The 18,221-nt window shown below is 42.8% G+C and overlaps 1 protein-coding gene across 1 annotated transcript; it reads right to left on the reverse strand.

Annotated features, from left to right (window-relative positions):
* Nucleotides 1-630: 630 nt before the first annotated feature.
* Nucleotides 631-4,473, reverse strand: LOC135171637 (uncharacterized). Its single transcript, XM_064138267.1, has one exon. It carries the CDS (start codon nt 4,471-4,473, stop codon nt 631-633), a length of 3,843 nt encoding a protein of 1,280 aa, XP_063994337.1.
* Nucleotides 4,474-18,221: the final 13,748 nt, after the last annotated feature.

The following is an 18,221-nucleotide window of genomic DNA, read 5'->3' on the forward strand; positions in this document are numbered from 1 at the left end:
TAATTAATTTAGATTTGATGGAAAAGTGATTTATTTAATAGATCTCAAACAATTATTAATTTGGCGAATTGTTATTAAATTTGAATTATATTAAATTTAACTAAAGGGAGGAGTGTAACCAGAAATGGTGTAACTCGTAATCAAAGTAGTTGAACTAATAATTATAATATTTTTTGATTTGAATGAACTACGAACTAACTTAAAATTAAGTAAAGGACAATCCTTAAGGGATCGCACGGACCATGGAGAGATTCTACATTTTAGGTTTCTTTATGATAGAACGTGGTAATAAACCTTTCGAAGGATTAGGAACCATAAATTGGTCCGCAATAAATTCATTCGGAGGAGTACAACCATAGTAATTGCTCCATCATAAAGTTCTGGGGAAATCCCGACTATATTGAAGGAATCATAGATAAGTTTAATTCCCACTAAAATATTAAAAGGTTTGACCCTCTATCAAACTATTATCGGGGGAAACCCCAGTCAAATAATAACAAATACAAACTATTACAATCTAACAAATTATTAAATTTTAAATAGAAAGAAAATCCTTCTGCGACAGAACAGACTCCCCCGTTGAGTAACTATTTACTCAATGCCTACTGTAATTGCAAGAAAGAACGGAGATTATTGATTTTGATCGCTGTCAGTGATTGGTAAAGGGGCGAGTTTTTTGACGTTACGATCGAAGGTTCCTTTGGCAGTCTTCACAGTGACGGCACGAATGATACCATCAGCTCCAGGTCGTACCTTGATGACGCGCCCCAAAGCCCACTGAAGTGCCGGTAAGTTGTCTTCCTTCAAAAGCACCACTGTACCTTCCTGGATATGATGCTCCCCCTGGCTCCACTTAGATCGCGAGTTGAGTCCACTGATGTATTCTCGATGCCAACGAGCCCAGAAATGTTGTTTTAGCTTCTGGATGTGTTGCCAGGACGACAATCGGTTGCTCGAGGCATCAGTAAAGTCGTATTCGCGTGGACAGGTTAACGACTCCCCGATCAAGAAATGGCCAGGAGTGAGAACCAGCAGATCATTAGGATCGGAAGACATGGGTGTCAACGGTCGAGAATTCAATACAGCCTCGATCTCAATAACCAAAGTGTTGAATTCTTCGATGGTGAGAAGTTCATTCGTGACGATCCGATAGAGGTGGTGTTTGAACGACTTCACCGCTGCTTCCCATAGTCCGCCGAAGTGAGGTGATTGAGGAGGAATGAAGTGCCACTGAATCCGTTTGTTTGTCAGCAATGACTGGGCTTGCTGTTGCAAGTCAACGGACTTGAGGAGCTCATAGATTTCCTTTAACTCATTGCTGGCCCCGACGAAGTTGGTGCCGTTATCTGAGTAGATATTTCGGCAGCATCCTCGTCTAGCAATGAATCTCCGTAGGGCTGCAAGGAACGCCTCAGTTGTGAGATCACTCACCACTTCTAGATGTACGGCCTTTACTGCTAAGCACGTGAAGACGGCGACGTAAACCTTGACTCGACCGCGGTTGCGGAATTTCTTCTCCTTAATAAAGAAAGGACCGCAGTAGTCAATACCTACATTCGAGAAAGGTCGTGACTCGGTAACTCTGGCCGCTGGTAAATTCCCCATGATGTACTCGACTGATGGAGGGCTCAATCTCGTGCATCGTATGCATTTATGGATGATATGACGTACGGAGTTACGACCATCCAGTGGCCAATACTGCTGCCTGATGTGATAAAGGGTTGCTTGAGGGCCAGCATGCAACTGAGAAATGTGAGCCTCCCAAATGATCAGCTTGGTGATTGGATGAGACTTCGGTATGATGATCGGGTGCCGTTGGGAATATGGGATCATCGCGTTCCGAAGCCTGCCTCCTACTCTGATGAGTCCGTCTTTGTCTAGGAATGGTGCTAATTTGGACACTTTGGCCAACTCTGGATTTTTGGCTTGTTTGGATTTGGTGTCATTGAGAGCACGTTTGAGAGGACTGAGTGTCTCAGTTTGCAACCAATGAATGACGGCGTTTTGCGCTGCGATCAGCTCTTCTGCCGTTAGTGGCCCTTGTTTACGGGATCTGAAACGTAGACAGAATGCGATTATTCGTTTCAATTTTTTGAATGAAGAGTACCACTCCAGTGGATGTGTTTCGCGTTTACTGTATGCCACGTGACAGTATCTTCCTTTGATTTCAGAGGGATAGGAGGAGAACTGAAGATCGATAGCTGGCCAGGTATTCTCCTGTGCTCGGAGCCATGAAGGGCCTTCGAACCAGATAGTGGATGTGATGAAGTCCTTGATGGATTGTCCGCGCGAAACAAGGTCAGCTGGGTTGTCGTGAGTCCTCACATGCCGCCACTCGTCTGGTCTAGATTTGGACTGAATGTCTGCTATTCGGTTAGAGACGAAGGTTTGCAATTGATGTGCAGGAGTATGGATCCAGTGGAGAATGATGGTTGAGTCAGTCCAGTAGACAATGCGGTCGATCTGGATGGTGATTGCCTTCTTGATGCTTTGGATGAGCTTGATCAGTAGTTGGGCTCCGCAGAGTTCAAGTCTGGGAATAGTGATCTGCTTGAGGGGTGCAACACGAGACTTAGCACACAGTAGGGTAGTGTTGACCTCTCCATTGCTTCCAACAGATCGAAGGTAGACACAAGCTCCGTAGGCACTTTGACTGGCATCGCTGAATCCATGGAGTTCGATTCCTCTTGGTTTCTCTTGAAGTGCAAACCGTGGAAAAGTGACTCGCTTGATATGGTGAAGTTGCCCGTAAAACTGCAGCCATTCTTCTTGAATCTTGGGCGGTAGAGGTGCATCCCAGCTTATCTTCAATGTCCAGAGTTTCTGCATAATCATCTTTGCCACGATGACTACTGGTGACAAGAGGCCAAGAGGATCAAAGATTTTGGCAGTCTCAGAAAGGATAATGCGTTTGGTGATTATCTGATGTCTTGATAATTTGGCCTCGTAGGTGATGGTGTCCTCGGATGAATTCCAGAAGATGCCCAATGTTTTCAAGATGGTGGAGTCCCCAATTTGTAGATGATGATTGACATTGTTTGGTGCTAGCTCACCCAAAATCGATGGATCATTGGAAGCCCATTTCCTTAGATTAAATCCGCCGAGTTTCACCAGTTTATCCAATTCTTCACGTAGGTGAAGAGCTTCTTCTCGTGTCTGGGTACCAGTAAGGAGGTCGTCGACGTACATGTCACGCTGAAGTACTTTAGCTGCTACTGGATACCGATGGCCTTCATCGTTCGCTAGTTGATGGAGGCATCGAATCGCAAGGTAGGGTGCTGCGGAGAGTCCAAACGTCACTGTATTAAGTTGGAATGTCCTTACTGGTTCTCTTCCGTCACGCCACAAGATGCGTTGATAGATTCGATCTTCGGGACGAACGAGAACTTGCCTGTACATCTTCTCGATGTCCCCAGTAAGCACGTATGGATGGAGACGGAATCGAACAAGGAGGGAGAATATATTATCTTGAATCGTGGGTCCGACGTGTAGAGTTTCATTGAGGGATATTCCAGTGCTGGTAGCCGCTGATCCGTCGAAGACAACACGTACCTTGGTTGTTAAGCTGCTCTCCTTGATTACAGCGTGATGGGGCAGGTAATACCCAGGATGAGACAGGTCAGCCTCAGTGACTTCTGTGAGATGACCAAGATCCAAGTATTCTTGGAGAACTGCACGGTATTGGGTGTTGAATTCAATATTACCATTCAGTCGTTTCTCCAGGGATTTGAGTCGACGAAAAGCTCGGGATCGTGACTCCCCAATAAGCGATTCCTTTCCGTTGAACGGCAAGGCAACGATGTATCTGCCGCAACCGTCCCGTGTGACGTTCTCCAGGAAGTGTCGCTCGGCTTCTGTTTCGGTACTGGCCGAAGATGAGGCAGTCTCAGCCTCTTCAATCTCCCAGAACTTGGAGATATCGAGATCAATTTGGGAGGTGCTGAGTACATTGCACGCACGCTGGCGTATTGACTGTACTGTAGGCGCGCTACCTCCGATTACCCAGCCAAGCAGAGTCTGTTGCAGATAGAGTTCTGGTTGATCTGCTGGCGTGAGTTTCTCCTTGCCTTGGCAGAGGAGTGAAAGGGTTGGACCCGACCCGAGGAGCATGTCCACAGATGCGGGACGGTGGAATTCCGGATCCGCAAGCTTCACATTGGCTGGAATCCTTATTGAATTGCGATCGAGAGGTTGATCGGGTATGGCGTGGGTGATGTTAGGCACTGTCAGGAAATTGAGTGTCCTCTCATACCCAGCGACTCGAGACCGTATTGTAGCAGTGACTAAATACCTTGTTGTTGTATTCGTGTCGTTCAGAGCTCCGATTGGGACAGCAAAGGGCTTGAGGGGTAGATTGAGGGCCACCGCCAAACTCTCTCTTATGATATTGGTGGTCGATCCGGTGTCCAGGAGTACTCGGCAGCTGACAGGTTGTCTATGACTGTCCAGCACGTTGACCTTAGCAGTAACCATTAGATCACAAGTAGACGAATTGACGATTAATGCTGCATGGCGGATAGAGGAGCTCGCTGCTGAGACTAGTCAAGCTTGTGTTGGACTTGACGTTGTCTCGGTGTGTTTGTGAAGAAGGGTATGGTGTCTGGCCTTGCAGATGGAACAGTCCACTGAAGAGGTACATACTGAGGAAGTGTGTCCTGGTTTCAAGCAGTTGATGCAATAGTTAGCTGTCTTGGCCTTGGTGAATCTCTGCTCTGGTGTGAGACTCTTGAAAATTGGACACTTGCTAAGGTGACGGTGACCTGTCCCACATTGAAGAAAGCACGATGGAGGTATTGCCGATGTTGCTGATATACCATAATCTGCTGATTGCACTGGAGCTAGTGATGTAGTAACAAAGGCCTGCCTTCGCGTTTTCTTCTCTTTCCTTCTATCTGAACTTGTTGGGTCTAATGAAGTTGAAGTGAGACTCCTGGAAGTTCTTGTCCGGACATCGTGGCAAGTCGCTCTTGACTCAATGAATTCGAGTAGTTGTTTATACGTTGGTAACTCGTTTCCTTGAGTTTTGAGTTCCCACTGCCAAATAGTCTCTGGGGCGAGTTTCTGGGTGATGAGGTCTATGAGTGGTAGATCCCAGCTGCTGACATTCTGTCCCAGCGTTTCCAGTGCTTGGATGTGCTGGTTCATCACGTCAGCGAGCTGTCCCAGTTCTGTCGGGGCATCTCGTTGTAAGGGTGGATAGTCCCGCATGATGGACCAGTGTCTCTGAAGGATCTTCTTCTTGCAGTCATATTTCCTTTTCAGGATGTCAATTGCAATAGCATAGTTCTCTTCTGTTGTGGCTAGAGAACTGATTGTAGCAGAAGCCCTACCTTTGAGGAGTCCACGTAGGTACTGGAACTGCTGGATGATTGCTAGATCTGGGTTACCGTGGATGACACTGGTGTATGAGTCCCAGAACGTTGGAAACTCTTCAATAGCACCACTAAATTCAGGTACCTTGATTTCTGGTAATCGAGGTCGACTAGGAAGGTGGTTAGTGACTGTCGGCACTTGAGCTGGTAGTGACGAATGTGGGGCCGATGAATGGAGCTTCGGTTGTTCGAGAAGTTCCAAGGCATCTCCGATGGTAGCGTCAAATGAATCCTCTAATTCAAATCGCCTGTCAACCTCATTCTCGTCCAAATCTTCCAGTCGCTCCTGAATTTCCGGGAACACTCTGAACCGTTCCTGTAGCCTTTGAAGAGCTGCTCGAAATTGGTATGGCCTCCTGTCTTCGATGGGGGTTCCTCTATATGTCTGGATGGTCGTCTTGAAGTTCGTGATCGCGGCTTGGATCGAACCACGTCTTCTCCGAAGGGTCGAGCATTCTGCAGCGATTGCTGCGTTTGTAGCGTTGACTCCGGTCATTGTTGTGCGTTTGTAGAGGGGACTCGAGGATCGCGTACACTAGCACTTCACAATTAACACTACTGATCAATCACTACTAATTTTAATTCGTTTGAGATCCGGCTCGAAGGACCATAAAATATGTTCACTCGCACAGGGTAGGGACACTGAGGAGGTGATTGTGAGCGGTTTTTATGTTTGATTAATTAATTTAGATTTGATGGAAAAGTGATTTATTTAATAGATCTCAAACAATTATTAATTTGGCGAATTGTTATTAAATTTGAATTATATTAAATTTAACTAAAGGGAGGAGTGTAACCAGAAATGGTGTAACTCGTAATCAAAGTAGTTGAACTAATAATTATAATATTTTTTGATTTGAATGAACTACGAACTAACTTAAAATTAAGTAAAGGACAATCCTTAAGGGATCGCACGGACCATGGAGAGATTCTACATTTTAGGTTTCTTTATGATAGAACGTGGTAATAAACCTTTCGAAGGATTAGGAACCATAAATTGGTCCGCAATAAATTCATTCGGAGGAGTACAACCATAGTAATTGCTCCATCATAAAGTTCTGGGGAAATCCCGACTATATTGAAGGAATCATAGATAAGTTTAATTCCCACTAAAATATTAAAAGGTTTGACCCTCTATCAAACTATTATCGGGGGAAACCCCAGTCAAATAATAACAAATACAAACTATTACAATCTAACAAATTATTAAATTTTAAATAGAAAGAAAATCCTTCTGCGACAGAACACTAGGTGTATTTCGACGAGCTGAAGCCGATGGCACCGGAATTTTCCAGGTGCGATCAACGGTTCTCGAGATAACTTCGTTCATATCAGAAAATTTTTCATAGTAAAAGATAAAGTTGGCTTTAACTCACCCGCAACAGTTCACAGCCGTTGCTAAACATCTTACTAGGTGTATTTCGTCCTACTGAAGCCGATGAAACAGGATTTTTTCAGGTGCGATCGACGGTTCTGCAGAGAACGTCGACCATAGGGCGAAAGATGTGAATCAAAAAACAGCGTCAGATCGGTAGAAAAAATGCGTGCGGTACTACAAAATGATGCCATGCAGCCATCGACGGTGTCGTACAGCGTCAAAATGCAAGATTTCAAAAAATTTTTCTCCAAAAAAGTGTTTTTCAGCAAAACTGAAACGCACGATTTTCACTAAAACGGATAAGACTGCAATTATTTCCCCGACAACTGAATGCAGCCGTTTGAAAATTGGCTTCCGGGGGTATTTCGACGAGCTGAAGCGGATGGAACAAAAATTTTCGATGTGCGATCAACGGTTCTCGAGATAACTTCGTTCATATCAGAAAATTTTTCATAGTAATTGCTAAACTTGCATATAACTCACTCGCAACAGTTCACAGCTGCTTCAAACTTCTTTACTAGGTGTATTTCGACGAGCTGAAGCCGATGAAACAGGAATTTTCCGGGTGCGATCAACGGTTCTCGAGATAACTTCGTTCATATCAGAAAATTTTTCATAGTAAAAGATAAAGTTGGCTGTAACTCCCCCGCAACAGTTCACAGCTGCTGCAAACTTCTTTACTAGGTGTATTTCGACGAGCTGAAGCCGATGAAACAGGAATTTTCCGGGTGCGAGCAACGGTTCTCGAGATAACTTCGTTCATATCAGAAAATTTTTCATCGTAAAAGATAAAGTTGGCTGTAACTCACCCGCAACAGTTCACAGCCGTTGCTAAACATCTTACTAGGTGTATTTCGTCCTACTGAAGCCGATGAAACAGGAATTTTTCAGGTGCGATCAACGGTTCTCGAGATAACTTCGTTCATATCAGAAAATTTTTCATAGTAATAGCTAAACTTGCATATAACTCACTCGCAACAGTTGACAGCTGCTTCAAACTTCTTTACTAGGTGTATGTCGACGAGCTGAAGCCGAAGGCATCGGAATTTTCCAGGTGCGATCAACGGTTCTCGAGATAACTTCGTTCATATCAGAAAATTTTTCATAGTAAAAGATAAACTTGGCTGTAACTCACCCGCAACAGTTCACAGCTGCTTCAAACTTCTTTACTAGGTGTATTTCGACGAGCTGAAGCCGATGGAATCGGAATTTTCCAGGTGCGATCAACGGTTCTCGAGATAACTTCGTTCATATCAGAAAATATTTCATAGTAAAAGATAAAGTTGGCTGTAACTCACCCGCAACAGTTCACAGCCGTTGCTAAACATCTTACTAGGTGTATTTCGTCCTACTGAAGCCGATGAAACAGGATTTTTTCGTGTGCGATCCACGGTTCTGCAGAGAACGTCGACCATAGGGCGAAAGATGTGCATAAAAAAACAGCGTCAGATCGGTATAAAAAATGCGTGCGGTAATACAAAATGATGCCATGCAGCCATCGACGGTGTCGTACAGCGTCAAAATGCAAGATTTCAAAGAATTTTTCTTCAAAAAAGTGTTTTTCAGCAAAACTGAAACGCACGATTTTCACTAAAACGGATAAGACTGCAATTATTTCCCCGACAACTGAATGCAGCCGTTTGAAAATTGGCTTCCGGGGGTATTTCGACGACCTGAAGCGGATGGAACAAAAATTTTCGATGTGCGATCAACGGTTCTCGAGATAACTTCGTTCATATCAGAAAATTTTTCATAGTAATAGCTAAACTTGGATATAACTCACCCGCAACAGTTCACAGCCGTTGCTAAACATCTTACTAGGTGTATTTCGTCCTACTGAAGCCGATGAAACAGGAATTTTTCAGGTGCGATCGACGGTTCTGCAGAGAACGTCGACCATAGGGCGAAAGATGTGAATCAAAAAACAGCGTCAGATCGGTAGAAAAAATGCATGCGGTACTACAAAATGATGCCATGCAGCCATCGACGGTGTCGTACAGCGTCAAAATGCAAGATTTCAAAGAATTTTTCTTCAAAAAAGTGTTTTTCAGCAAAACTGAAACGCACGATTTTCACTAAAACGGATAAGACTGCAATTATTTCCCCGACAACTGAATGCAGCCGTTTGAAAATTGGCTTCCGGGGGTATTTCGACGACCTGAAGCGGATGGAACAAAAATTTTCGATGTGCGATCAACGGTTCTCGAGATAACTTCGTTCATATCAGAAAATTTTTCATAGTAATAGCTAAACTTGGATATAACTCACCCGCAACAGTTCACAGCCGTTGCTAAACATCTTACTAGGTGTATTTCGTCCTACTGAAGCCGATGAAACAGGAATTTTTCAGGTGCGATCGACGGTTCTGCAGAGAACGTCGACCATAGGGCGAAAGATGTGAATCAAAAAACAGCGTCAGATCGGTAGAAAAAATGCATGCGGTACTACAAAATGATGCCATGCAGCCATCGACGGTGTCGTACAGCGTCAAAATGCAAGATTTCAAAAAATTTTTCTTCAAAAAAGTGTTTTTCTGCAAAACTGAAACGCACGATTTTCACTAAAACGGATAAGACTGCAATTATTTCCCCGACAACTGAATGCAGCCGTTTGAAAATTGGCTTCCGGGGGTATTTCGACGAGCTGAAGCGGATGGAACAAAAATTTTCGATGTGCGATCAACGGTTCTCGAGATAACTTCGTTCATATCAGAAAATTTTTCATAGTAATAGCTAAACTTGGATATAACTCACCCGCAACAGTTCACAGGTGCTTCAAACTCCTTTACTAGGTGTATTTTGACGAGCTGAAGCCGATGGCACCGGACTTTTCCAGGTGCGATCAACGGTTCTCGAGGTAACTTCGTTCATATCAGAAAATTTTCCATAATAAAAGATAAAGTTGGCTGTAACTCACCCGCAACAGTTCACAGCTGCTTCAAAGTTCTCTACTAGGTGTATGTCGACGAGCTGAAGCCGAAGGCATCGGAATTTTCCAGGTGCGATCAACGGTTCTCGAGATAACTTCGTTCATATCAGAAAATTTTTCATAGTAATTGCTAAACTTGCATATAACTCACTCGCAACAGTTCACAGCTGCTTCAAACTTCTTTACTAGGTGTATTTCGACGAGCTGAAGCCGATGAAACAGGAATTTTCCGGGTGCGATCAACGGTTCTCGAGATAACTTCGTTCATATCAGAAAATTTTTCATAGTAAAAGATAAAGTTGGCTGTAACTCCCCCGCAACAGTTCACAGCTGCTGCAAACTTCTTTACTAGGTGTATTTCGACGAGCTGAAGCCGATGAAACAGGAATTTTCCGGGTGCGATCAACGGTTCTCGAGATAACTTCGTTCATATCAGAAAATTTTTCATCGTAAAAGATAAAGTTGGCTGTAACTCACCCGCAACAGTTCACAGCCGTTGCTAAACATCTTACTAGGTGTATTTCGTCCTACTGAAGCCGATGAAACAGGAATTTTTCATGTGCGATCCACGGTTCTGCAGAGAACGTCGACCATAGGGCGCAAGATGTGAATCAAAAAACAGCGTCAGATCGGTATAAAAAATGCGTGCGGTAATACAAAATGATGCCATGCAGCCATCGACGGTGTCGTACAGCGTCAAAATGCAAGATTTCAAAGAATTTTTCTTCAAAAAAGTGTTTTTCAGCAAAACTGAAACGCACGATTTTCACTAAAACGGATAAGACTGCAATTATTTCCCCGACAACTGAATGCAGCCGTTTGAAAATTGGCTTCCGGGGGTATTTCGACGACCTGAAGCGGATGGAACAAAAATTTTCGATGTGCGATCAACGGTTCTCGAGATAACTTCGTTCATATCAGAAAATTTTTCATAGTAATAGCTAAACTTGGATATAACTCACCCGCAACAGTTCACAGCTGTTTCAAACTTCTTTACTAGGTGTATGTCGACGAACTGAAGCCGAAGGCATCGGAATTTTCTAGGTGCGATCAACGGTTCTCGAGATAACTTCGTTCATATCAGAAAATTTTTCATAGTAATAGCTAAACTTGGATATAACTCACCCGCAACAGTTCACAGCTGTTTCAAACTTCTTTACTAGGTGTATTTCGACGAGCTGAAGCCGATGGCACCGGAATTTTCCAGGTGCGATCAACGGTTCTCGAGATAACTTCGTTCATATCAGAAAATTTTTCATAGTAAAAGATAAAGTTGGCTTTAACTCACCCGCAACAGTTCACAGCCGTTGCTAAACATCTTACTAGGTGTATTTCGTCCTACTGAAGCCGATGAATCAGGAATTTTTCAGGTGCGATCAACGGTTCTCGAGATAACTTCGTTCATATCAGAAAATTTTTCATAGTAAAAGATAAAGTTGGCTTTAACTCACCCGCAACAGTTCACAGCCGTTGCTAAACATCTTACTAGGTGTATTTCGTCCTACTGAAGCCGATGAAACAGGAATTTTTCAGGTGCGATCAACGGTCCTCGAGATAACTTCGTTCATATCAGAAAATTTTTCATTGGAATAGCTAAACTTGCATATAACTCACCCGCAACAGTTCACAGCCGTTGCTAAACATCTTACTAGGTGTATTTCGTCCTACTGAAGCCGATGAAACAGGATTTTTTCAGGTGCGATCGACGGTTCTGCAGAGAACGTCGACCATAGGGCGAAAGATGTGAATCAAAAAACAGCGTCAGATCGGTAGAAAAAATGCGTGCGGTACTACAAAATGATGCCATGCAGCCATCGACGGTGTCGTACAGCGTCAAAATGCAAGATTTCAAAAAATTTTTCTTCAAAAAAGTGTTTTTCAGCAAAACTGAAACGCACGATTTTCACTAAAACGGATAAGACTGCAATTATTTCCACGACAACTGAATGCAGCCGTTTGAAAATTGGCTTCCGGGGGTATTTCGACGAGCTGAAGCGGATGGAACAAAAATTTTCGATGTGCGATCAACGGTTCTCGAGATAACTTCGTTCATATCAGAAAATTTTTCATAGTAATTGCTAAACTTGCATATAACTCACTCGCAACAGTTCACAGCGGCTTCAAACTTCTTTACTAGGTGTATTTCGACGAGCTGAAGCCGATGAAACAGGAATTTTCCGGGTGCGATCAACGGTTCTCGAGATAACTTCGTTCATATCAGAAAATTTTTCATAGTAAAAGATAAAGTTGGCTGTAATTCCCCCGCAACAGTTCACAGCTGCTGCAAACTTCTTTACTAGGTGTATTTCGACGAGCTGAAGCCGATGAAACAGGAATTTTCCGGGTGCGATCAACGGTTCTCGAGATAACTTCGTTCATATCAGAAAATTTTTCATCGTAAAATATAAAGTTGGCTGTAACTCACCCGCAACAGTTCACAGCCGTTGCTAGACATCTTACTAGGTGTATTTCGTCCTACTGAAGCCGATGAAACAGGAATTTTTCAGGTGCGATCAACGGTTCTCGAGATAACTTCGTTCATATCAGAAAATTTTTCATAGTAATAGCTAAACTTGCATATAACTCACTCGCAACAGTTGACACCTTCTTCAAACTTCTTTACTAGGTGTATGTCGACGAGCTGAAGCCGAAGGCATCGGAATTTTCCAGGTGCGATAAACGGTTCTCGAGATAACTTCGTTCATATCAGAAAATTTTTCATAGTAAAAGATAAACTTGGCTGTAACTCACCCGCAACAGTTCACAGCTGCTTCAAACTTCTTTACTAGGTGTATTTCGACGAGCTGAAGCCGATGGAATCGGAATTTTCCAGGTGCGATCAACGGTTCTCGAGATAACTTCGTTCATATCAGAAAATATTTCATAGTAAAAGATAAAGTTGGCTGTAACTCACACGCAACAGTTCACAGCCGTTGCTAAACATCTTACTAGGTGTATTTCGTCCTACTGAAGCCGATGAAACAGGAATTTTTCAGGTGCGATCCACGGTTCTGCAGAGAACGTCGACCATAGGGCGAAAGATGTGAATCAAAAAACAGCGTCAGATCGGTATAAAAAATGCGTGCGGTAATACAAAATGATGCCATGCAGCCATCGACGGTGTCGTACAGCGTCAAAATGCAAGATTTCAAAGAATTTTTCTTCAAAAAAGTGTTTTTCAGCAAAACTGAAACGCACGATTTTCACTAAAACGGATAAGACTGCAATTATTTCCCCGACAACTGAATGCAGCCGTTTGAAAATTGGCTTCCGGGGGTATTTCGACGACCTGAAGCGGATGGAACAAAAATTTTCGATGTGCGATCAACGGTTCTCGAGATAACTTCGTTCATATCAGAAAATTTTTCATAGTAATAGCTAAACTTGGATATAACTCACCCGCAACAGTTCACAGCTGCTGCAAACTTCTTTACTAGGTGTATTTCGACGAGCTGAAGCCGATGGCATCGGAATTTTCTAGGTGCGATCAACGGTTCTCGAGATAACTTCGTTCATATCAGAAAATTTTTCATAGTAATAGCTAAACTTGGATAGAACTCACCCGCAACAGTTCACAGCTGTTTCAAACTTCTTTACTAGGTGTATTTCGACGAGCTGAAGCCGATGGCACCGGAATTTTCCAGGTACGATCAACGGTTCTCGAGATAACTTCGTTCATATCAGAAAATTTTTCATAGTAAAAGATAAAGTTGGCTGTAACTCACCCGCAACAGTTCACAGCCGTTGCTAAACATCTTACTAGGTGTATTCCGTCCTACTGAAGCCGATGAAACCGGAATTTTTCAGGTACGATCAACGGTCCTCGAGATAACTTCGTTCATATCAGAAAATTTTTCATAGTAAAAGATAAAGTTGGCTGTAACTCGCCCGCAACAGTTCACAGCCGTTGCTAACCATCTTACTAGGTGTATTTCGTCCTACTGAAACCGATGAAACAGGAATTTTTCAGGTGCGATCAACGGTTCTTCAGAGAACGTCGACCATAGGGCGAAAGATGTGAATCAAAAAACAGCGTCAGATCGGTATAAAAAATGCGTGCGGTACTACAAAATGATGCCATGCAGCAATCGACGGTGTCGTACAGCGTCAAAATGCAAGATTTCAAAAAATTTTTCTTAAAAAAGTGTTTTTCAGCTGCTGAAACGCACGATTTTCACTAAAACGGATAAGACTGCAATTATTTCCCCGACAACTGAATGCAGCCGTTTGAAAATTGCCTTCCGGTGGTATTTCGACGAGCTGAAGCGGATGGAACAAAAATTTTAGATGTGCGATCAACGGTTCTCGAGATAACTTCGTTCATATCAGAAAATTTTCCATAATAAAAGATAAAGTTGGCTGTAACTCACCCGCAACAGTTCACAGCCGTTGCTAAACATCTTACTAGGTGTATTTCGTCCTACTGAGGCCGTTGAAACAGGAATTTTTCAGGTGCGATCAACGGTCCTCGAGATAACTTCGTTCATATCAGAAAATTTTTCATAGTAATTGCTAAACTTGCATATAACTCACTCGCAACAGTTCACAGCTGCTTCAAACTTCTTTACTAGGTGTATTTCGACGAGCTGAAGCCGATGAAACAGGAATTTTCCGGGTGCGATCAACGGTTCTCGAGATAACTTCGTTCATATCAGAAAATTTTTCATAGTAAAAGATAAAGTTGGCTGTAACTCGCCCGCAACAGTTCACAGCTGCTGCAAACTTCTTTACTAGGTGTATTTCGACGAGCTGAAGCCGATGAAACAGGAATTTTCCGGGTGCGATCAACGGTTCTCGAGATAACTTCGTTCATATCAGAAAATTTTTCATCGTAAAAGATAAAGTTGGCTGTAACTCACCCGCAACAGTTCACAGCCGTTGCTAGACATCTTACTAGGTGTATTTCGTCCTACTGAAGCCGATGAAACAGGAATTTTGCAGGTGCGATCAACGGTTCTCGAGATAACTTCGTTCATATCAGAAAATTTTTCATAGTAATAGCTAAACTTGCATATAACTCACTCGCAACAGTTGACAGCTGCTTCAAACTTCTGTACTAGGTGTATTTCGACGAGCTGAAGCCGATGGAATCGGAATTTTCCAGGTGCGATCAACGGTTCTCGAGATAACTTCGTTCATATCAGAAAATATTTCATAGTAAAAGATAAAGTTGGCTGTAACTCACCCGCAACAGTTCACAGCCGTTGCTAAACATCTTACTAGGTGTATTTCGTCCTACTGAAGCCGATGAAACAGGATTTTTTCGTGTGCGATCCACGGTTCTGCAGAGAACGTCGACCATAGGGCGAAAGATGTGCATAAAAAAACAGCGTCAGATCGGTATAAAAAATGCGTGCGGTAATACAAAATGATGCCATGCAGCCATCGACGGTGTCGTACAGCGTCAAAATGCAAGATTTCAAAGAATTTTTCTTCAAAAAAGTGTTTTTCAGCAAAACTGAAACGCACGATTTTCACTAAAACGGATAAGACTGCAATTATTTCCCCGACAACTGAATGCAGCCGTTTGAAAATTGGCTTCCGGGGGTATTTCGACGACCTGAAGCGGATGGAACAAAAATTTTCGATGTGCGATCCACGGTCCTCGAGATAACTTCGTTCATATCAGAAAATTTTTCATTGGAATAGCTAAACTTGCATATAACTCACCCGCAACAGTTCACAGCCGTTGCTAAACATCTTACTAGGTGTATTTCGTCCTACTGAAGCCGATGAAACAGGATTTTTTCAGGTGCGATCGACGGTTCTGCAGAGAACGTCGACCATAGGGCGAAAGATGTGAATCAAAAAACAGCGTCAGATCGGTAGAAAAAATGCGTGCGGTACTACAAAATGATGCCATGCAGCCATCGACGGTGTCGTACAGCGTCAAAATGCAAGATTTCAAAAAATTTTTCTTCAAAAAAGTGTTTTTCAGCAAAACTGAAACGCACGATTTTCACTAAAACGGATAAGACTGCAATTATTTCCCCGACAACTGAATGCAGCCGTTTGAAAATTGGCTTCCGGGGGTATTTCGACGAGCTGAAGCGGATGGAACAAAAATTTTCGATGTGCGATCAACGGTTCTCGAGATAACTTCGTTCATATCAGAAAATTTTTCATAGTAATTGCTAAACTTGCATATAACTCACTCGCAACAGTTCACAGCGGCTTCAAATTTCTTTACTAGGTGTATTTCGACGAGCTGAAGCCGATGAAACCGGAATTTTCCGGGTGCGATCAACGGTTCTCGAGATAACTTCGTTCATATCAGAAAATTTTTCATAGTAAAAGATAAAGTTGGCTGTAATTCCCCCGCAACAGTTCACAGCTGCTGCAAACTTCTTTACTAGGTGTATTTCGACGAGCTGAAGCCGATGAAACAGGAATTTTCCGGGTGCGATCAACGGTTCTCGAGATAACTTCGTTCATATCAGAAAATTTTTCATCGTAAAATATAAAGTTGGCTGTAACTCACCCGCAACAGTTCACAGCCGTTGCTAGACATCTTACTAGGTGTATTTCGTCCTACTGAAGCCGATGAAACAGGAATTTTTCAGGTGCGATCAACGGTTCTCGAGATAACTTCGTTCATATCAGAAAATTTTTCATAGTAATAGCTAAACTTGCATATAACTCACTCGCAACAGTTGACACCTTCTTCAAACTTCTTTACTAGGTGTATGTCGACGAGCTGAAGCCGAAGGCATCGGAATTTTCCAGGTGCGATAAACGGTTCTCGAGATAACTTCGTTCATATCAGAAAATTTTTCATAGTAAAAGATAAACTTGGCTGTAACTCACCCGCAACAGTTCACAGCTGCTTCAAACTTCTTTACTAGGTGTATTTCGACGAGCTGAAGCCGATGGAATCGGAATTTTCCAGGTGCGATCAACGGTTCTCGAGATAACTTCGTTCATATCAGAAAATATTTCATAGTAAAAGATAAAGTTGGCTGTAACTCACACGCAACAGTTCACAGCCGTTGCTAAACATCTTACTAGGTGTATTTCGTCCTACTGAAGCCGATGAAACAGGAATTTTTCAGGTGCGATCCACGGTTCTGCAGAGAACGTCGACCATAGGGCGAAAGATGTGAATCAAAAAACAGCGTCAGATCGGTATAAAAAATGCGTGCGGTAATACAAAATGATGCCATGCAGCCATCGACGGTGTCGTACAGCGTCAAAATGCAAGATTTCAAAGAATTTTTCTTCAAAAAAGTGTTTTTCAGCAAAACTGAAACGCACGATTTTCACTAAAACGGATAAGACTGCAATTATTTCCCCGACAACTGAATGCAGCCGTTTGAAAATTGGCTTCCGGGGGTATTTCGACGACCTGAAGCGGATGGAACAAAAATTTTCGATGTGCGATCAACGGTTCTCGAGATAACTTCGTTCATATCAGAAAATTTTTCATAGTAAAAGATAAAGTTGGCTTTAACTCACCCGCAACAGTTCACAGCCGTTGCTAAACATCTTACTAGTTGTATTTCGTCCTACTGAAGCCGATGAAACAGGAATTTTTCAGGTGCGATCAACGGTTCTTCAGAGAACGTCGACCATAGGGTGAAAGATGTGAATCAAAAAACAGCGTCAGATCGGTATAAAAAATGCGTGCGGTACTACAAAATGATCCCATGCAGCCATCGACGGTGTCGTACAGCGTCAAAATGCAAGATTTCAAAAAATTTTTCTTAAAAAAGTGTTTTTCAGCTGCTGAAACGCACGATTTTCACTAAAACGGATAAGACTGCAATTATTTCCCCGACAACTGAATGCAGCCGTTTGAAAATTGCCTTCCGGGGGTATTTCGACGAGCTGAAGCGGATGGAACAAAAATTTTAGATGTGCGATCAACGGTTCTCGAGATAACTTCGTTCATATCAGAAAATTTTTCATAGTAATAGCTAAACTTGCATATAACTCACCCGCAACAGTTCACAGCTGCTTCTAACTTCTTTACTAGGTGTATTTCGACGAGCTGAAGCCGATGGCATCGGAATTTTCTAGGTGCGATCAACGGTTCTCGAGATAACTTCGTTCATATCAGAAAATTTTTCATAGTAATAGCTAAACTTGGATAGAACTCACCCGCAACAGTTCACCGCTGTTGCTAAACATCTTACTAGGTGTATTCCGTCCTACTGAAGCCGATGAAATAGGAATTTTTCAGGTGCGATCAACGGTCCTCGAGATAACTTCGTTCATATCAGAAAATTTTTCATAGTAATTGCTAAACTTGCATATAACTCACTCGCAACAGTTCACAGCTGCTTCAAACTTCTTTACTAGGTGTATTTCGACGAGCTGAAGCCGATGAAACAGGAATTTTCCGGGTGCGATCAACGGTTCTCGAGATAACTTCGTTCATATCAGAAAATTTTTCATAGTAAAAGATAAAGTTGGCTGTAACTCGCCCGCAACAGTTCACAGCCGTTGCTAAACATCTTACTAGGTGTATTTCGTCCTACTGAAACCGATGAAACAGGAATTTTTCAGGTGCGATCAACGGTTCTTCAGAGAACGTCGACCAT

Source organism: Diachasmimorpha longicaudata, unplaced genomic scaffold (genome assembly GCF_034640455.1).
Source record: "Diachasmimorpha longicaudata isolate KC_UGA_2023 unplaced genomic scaffold, iyDiaLong2 ctg00000068.1, whole genome shotgun sequence".
NCBI lineage: Eukaryota > Metazoa > Arthropoda > Insecta > Hymenoptera > Braconidae > Diachasmimorpha > Diachasmimorpha longicaudata.

Bases quoted from the DNA above. Each gene is read 5' to 3' on its own strand.
- LOC135171637 (XM_064138267.1), bottom strand. From the start codon at position 4,473: ATGGTTACTGCTAAGGTCAACGTGCTGGACAGTCATAGACAACCTGTC.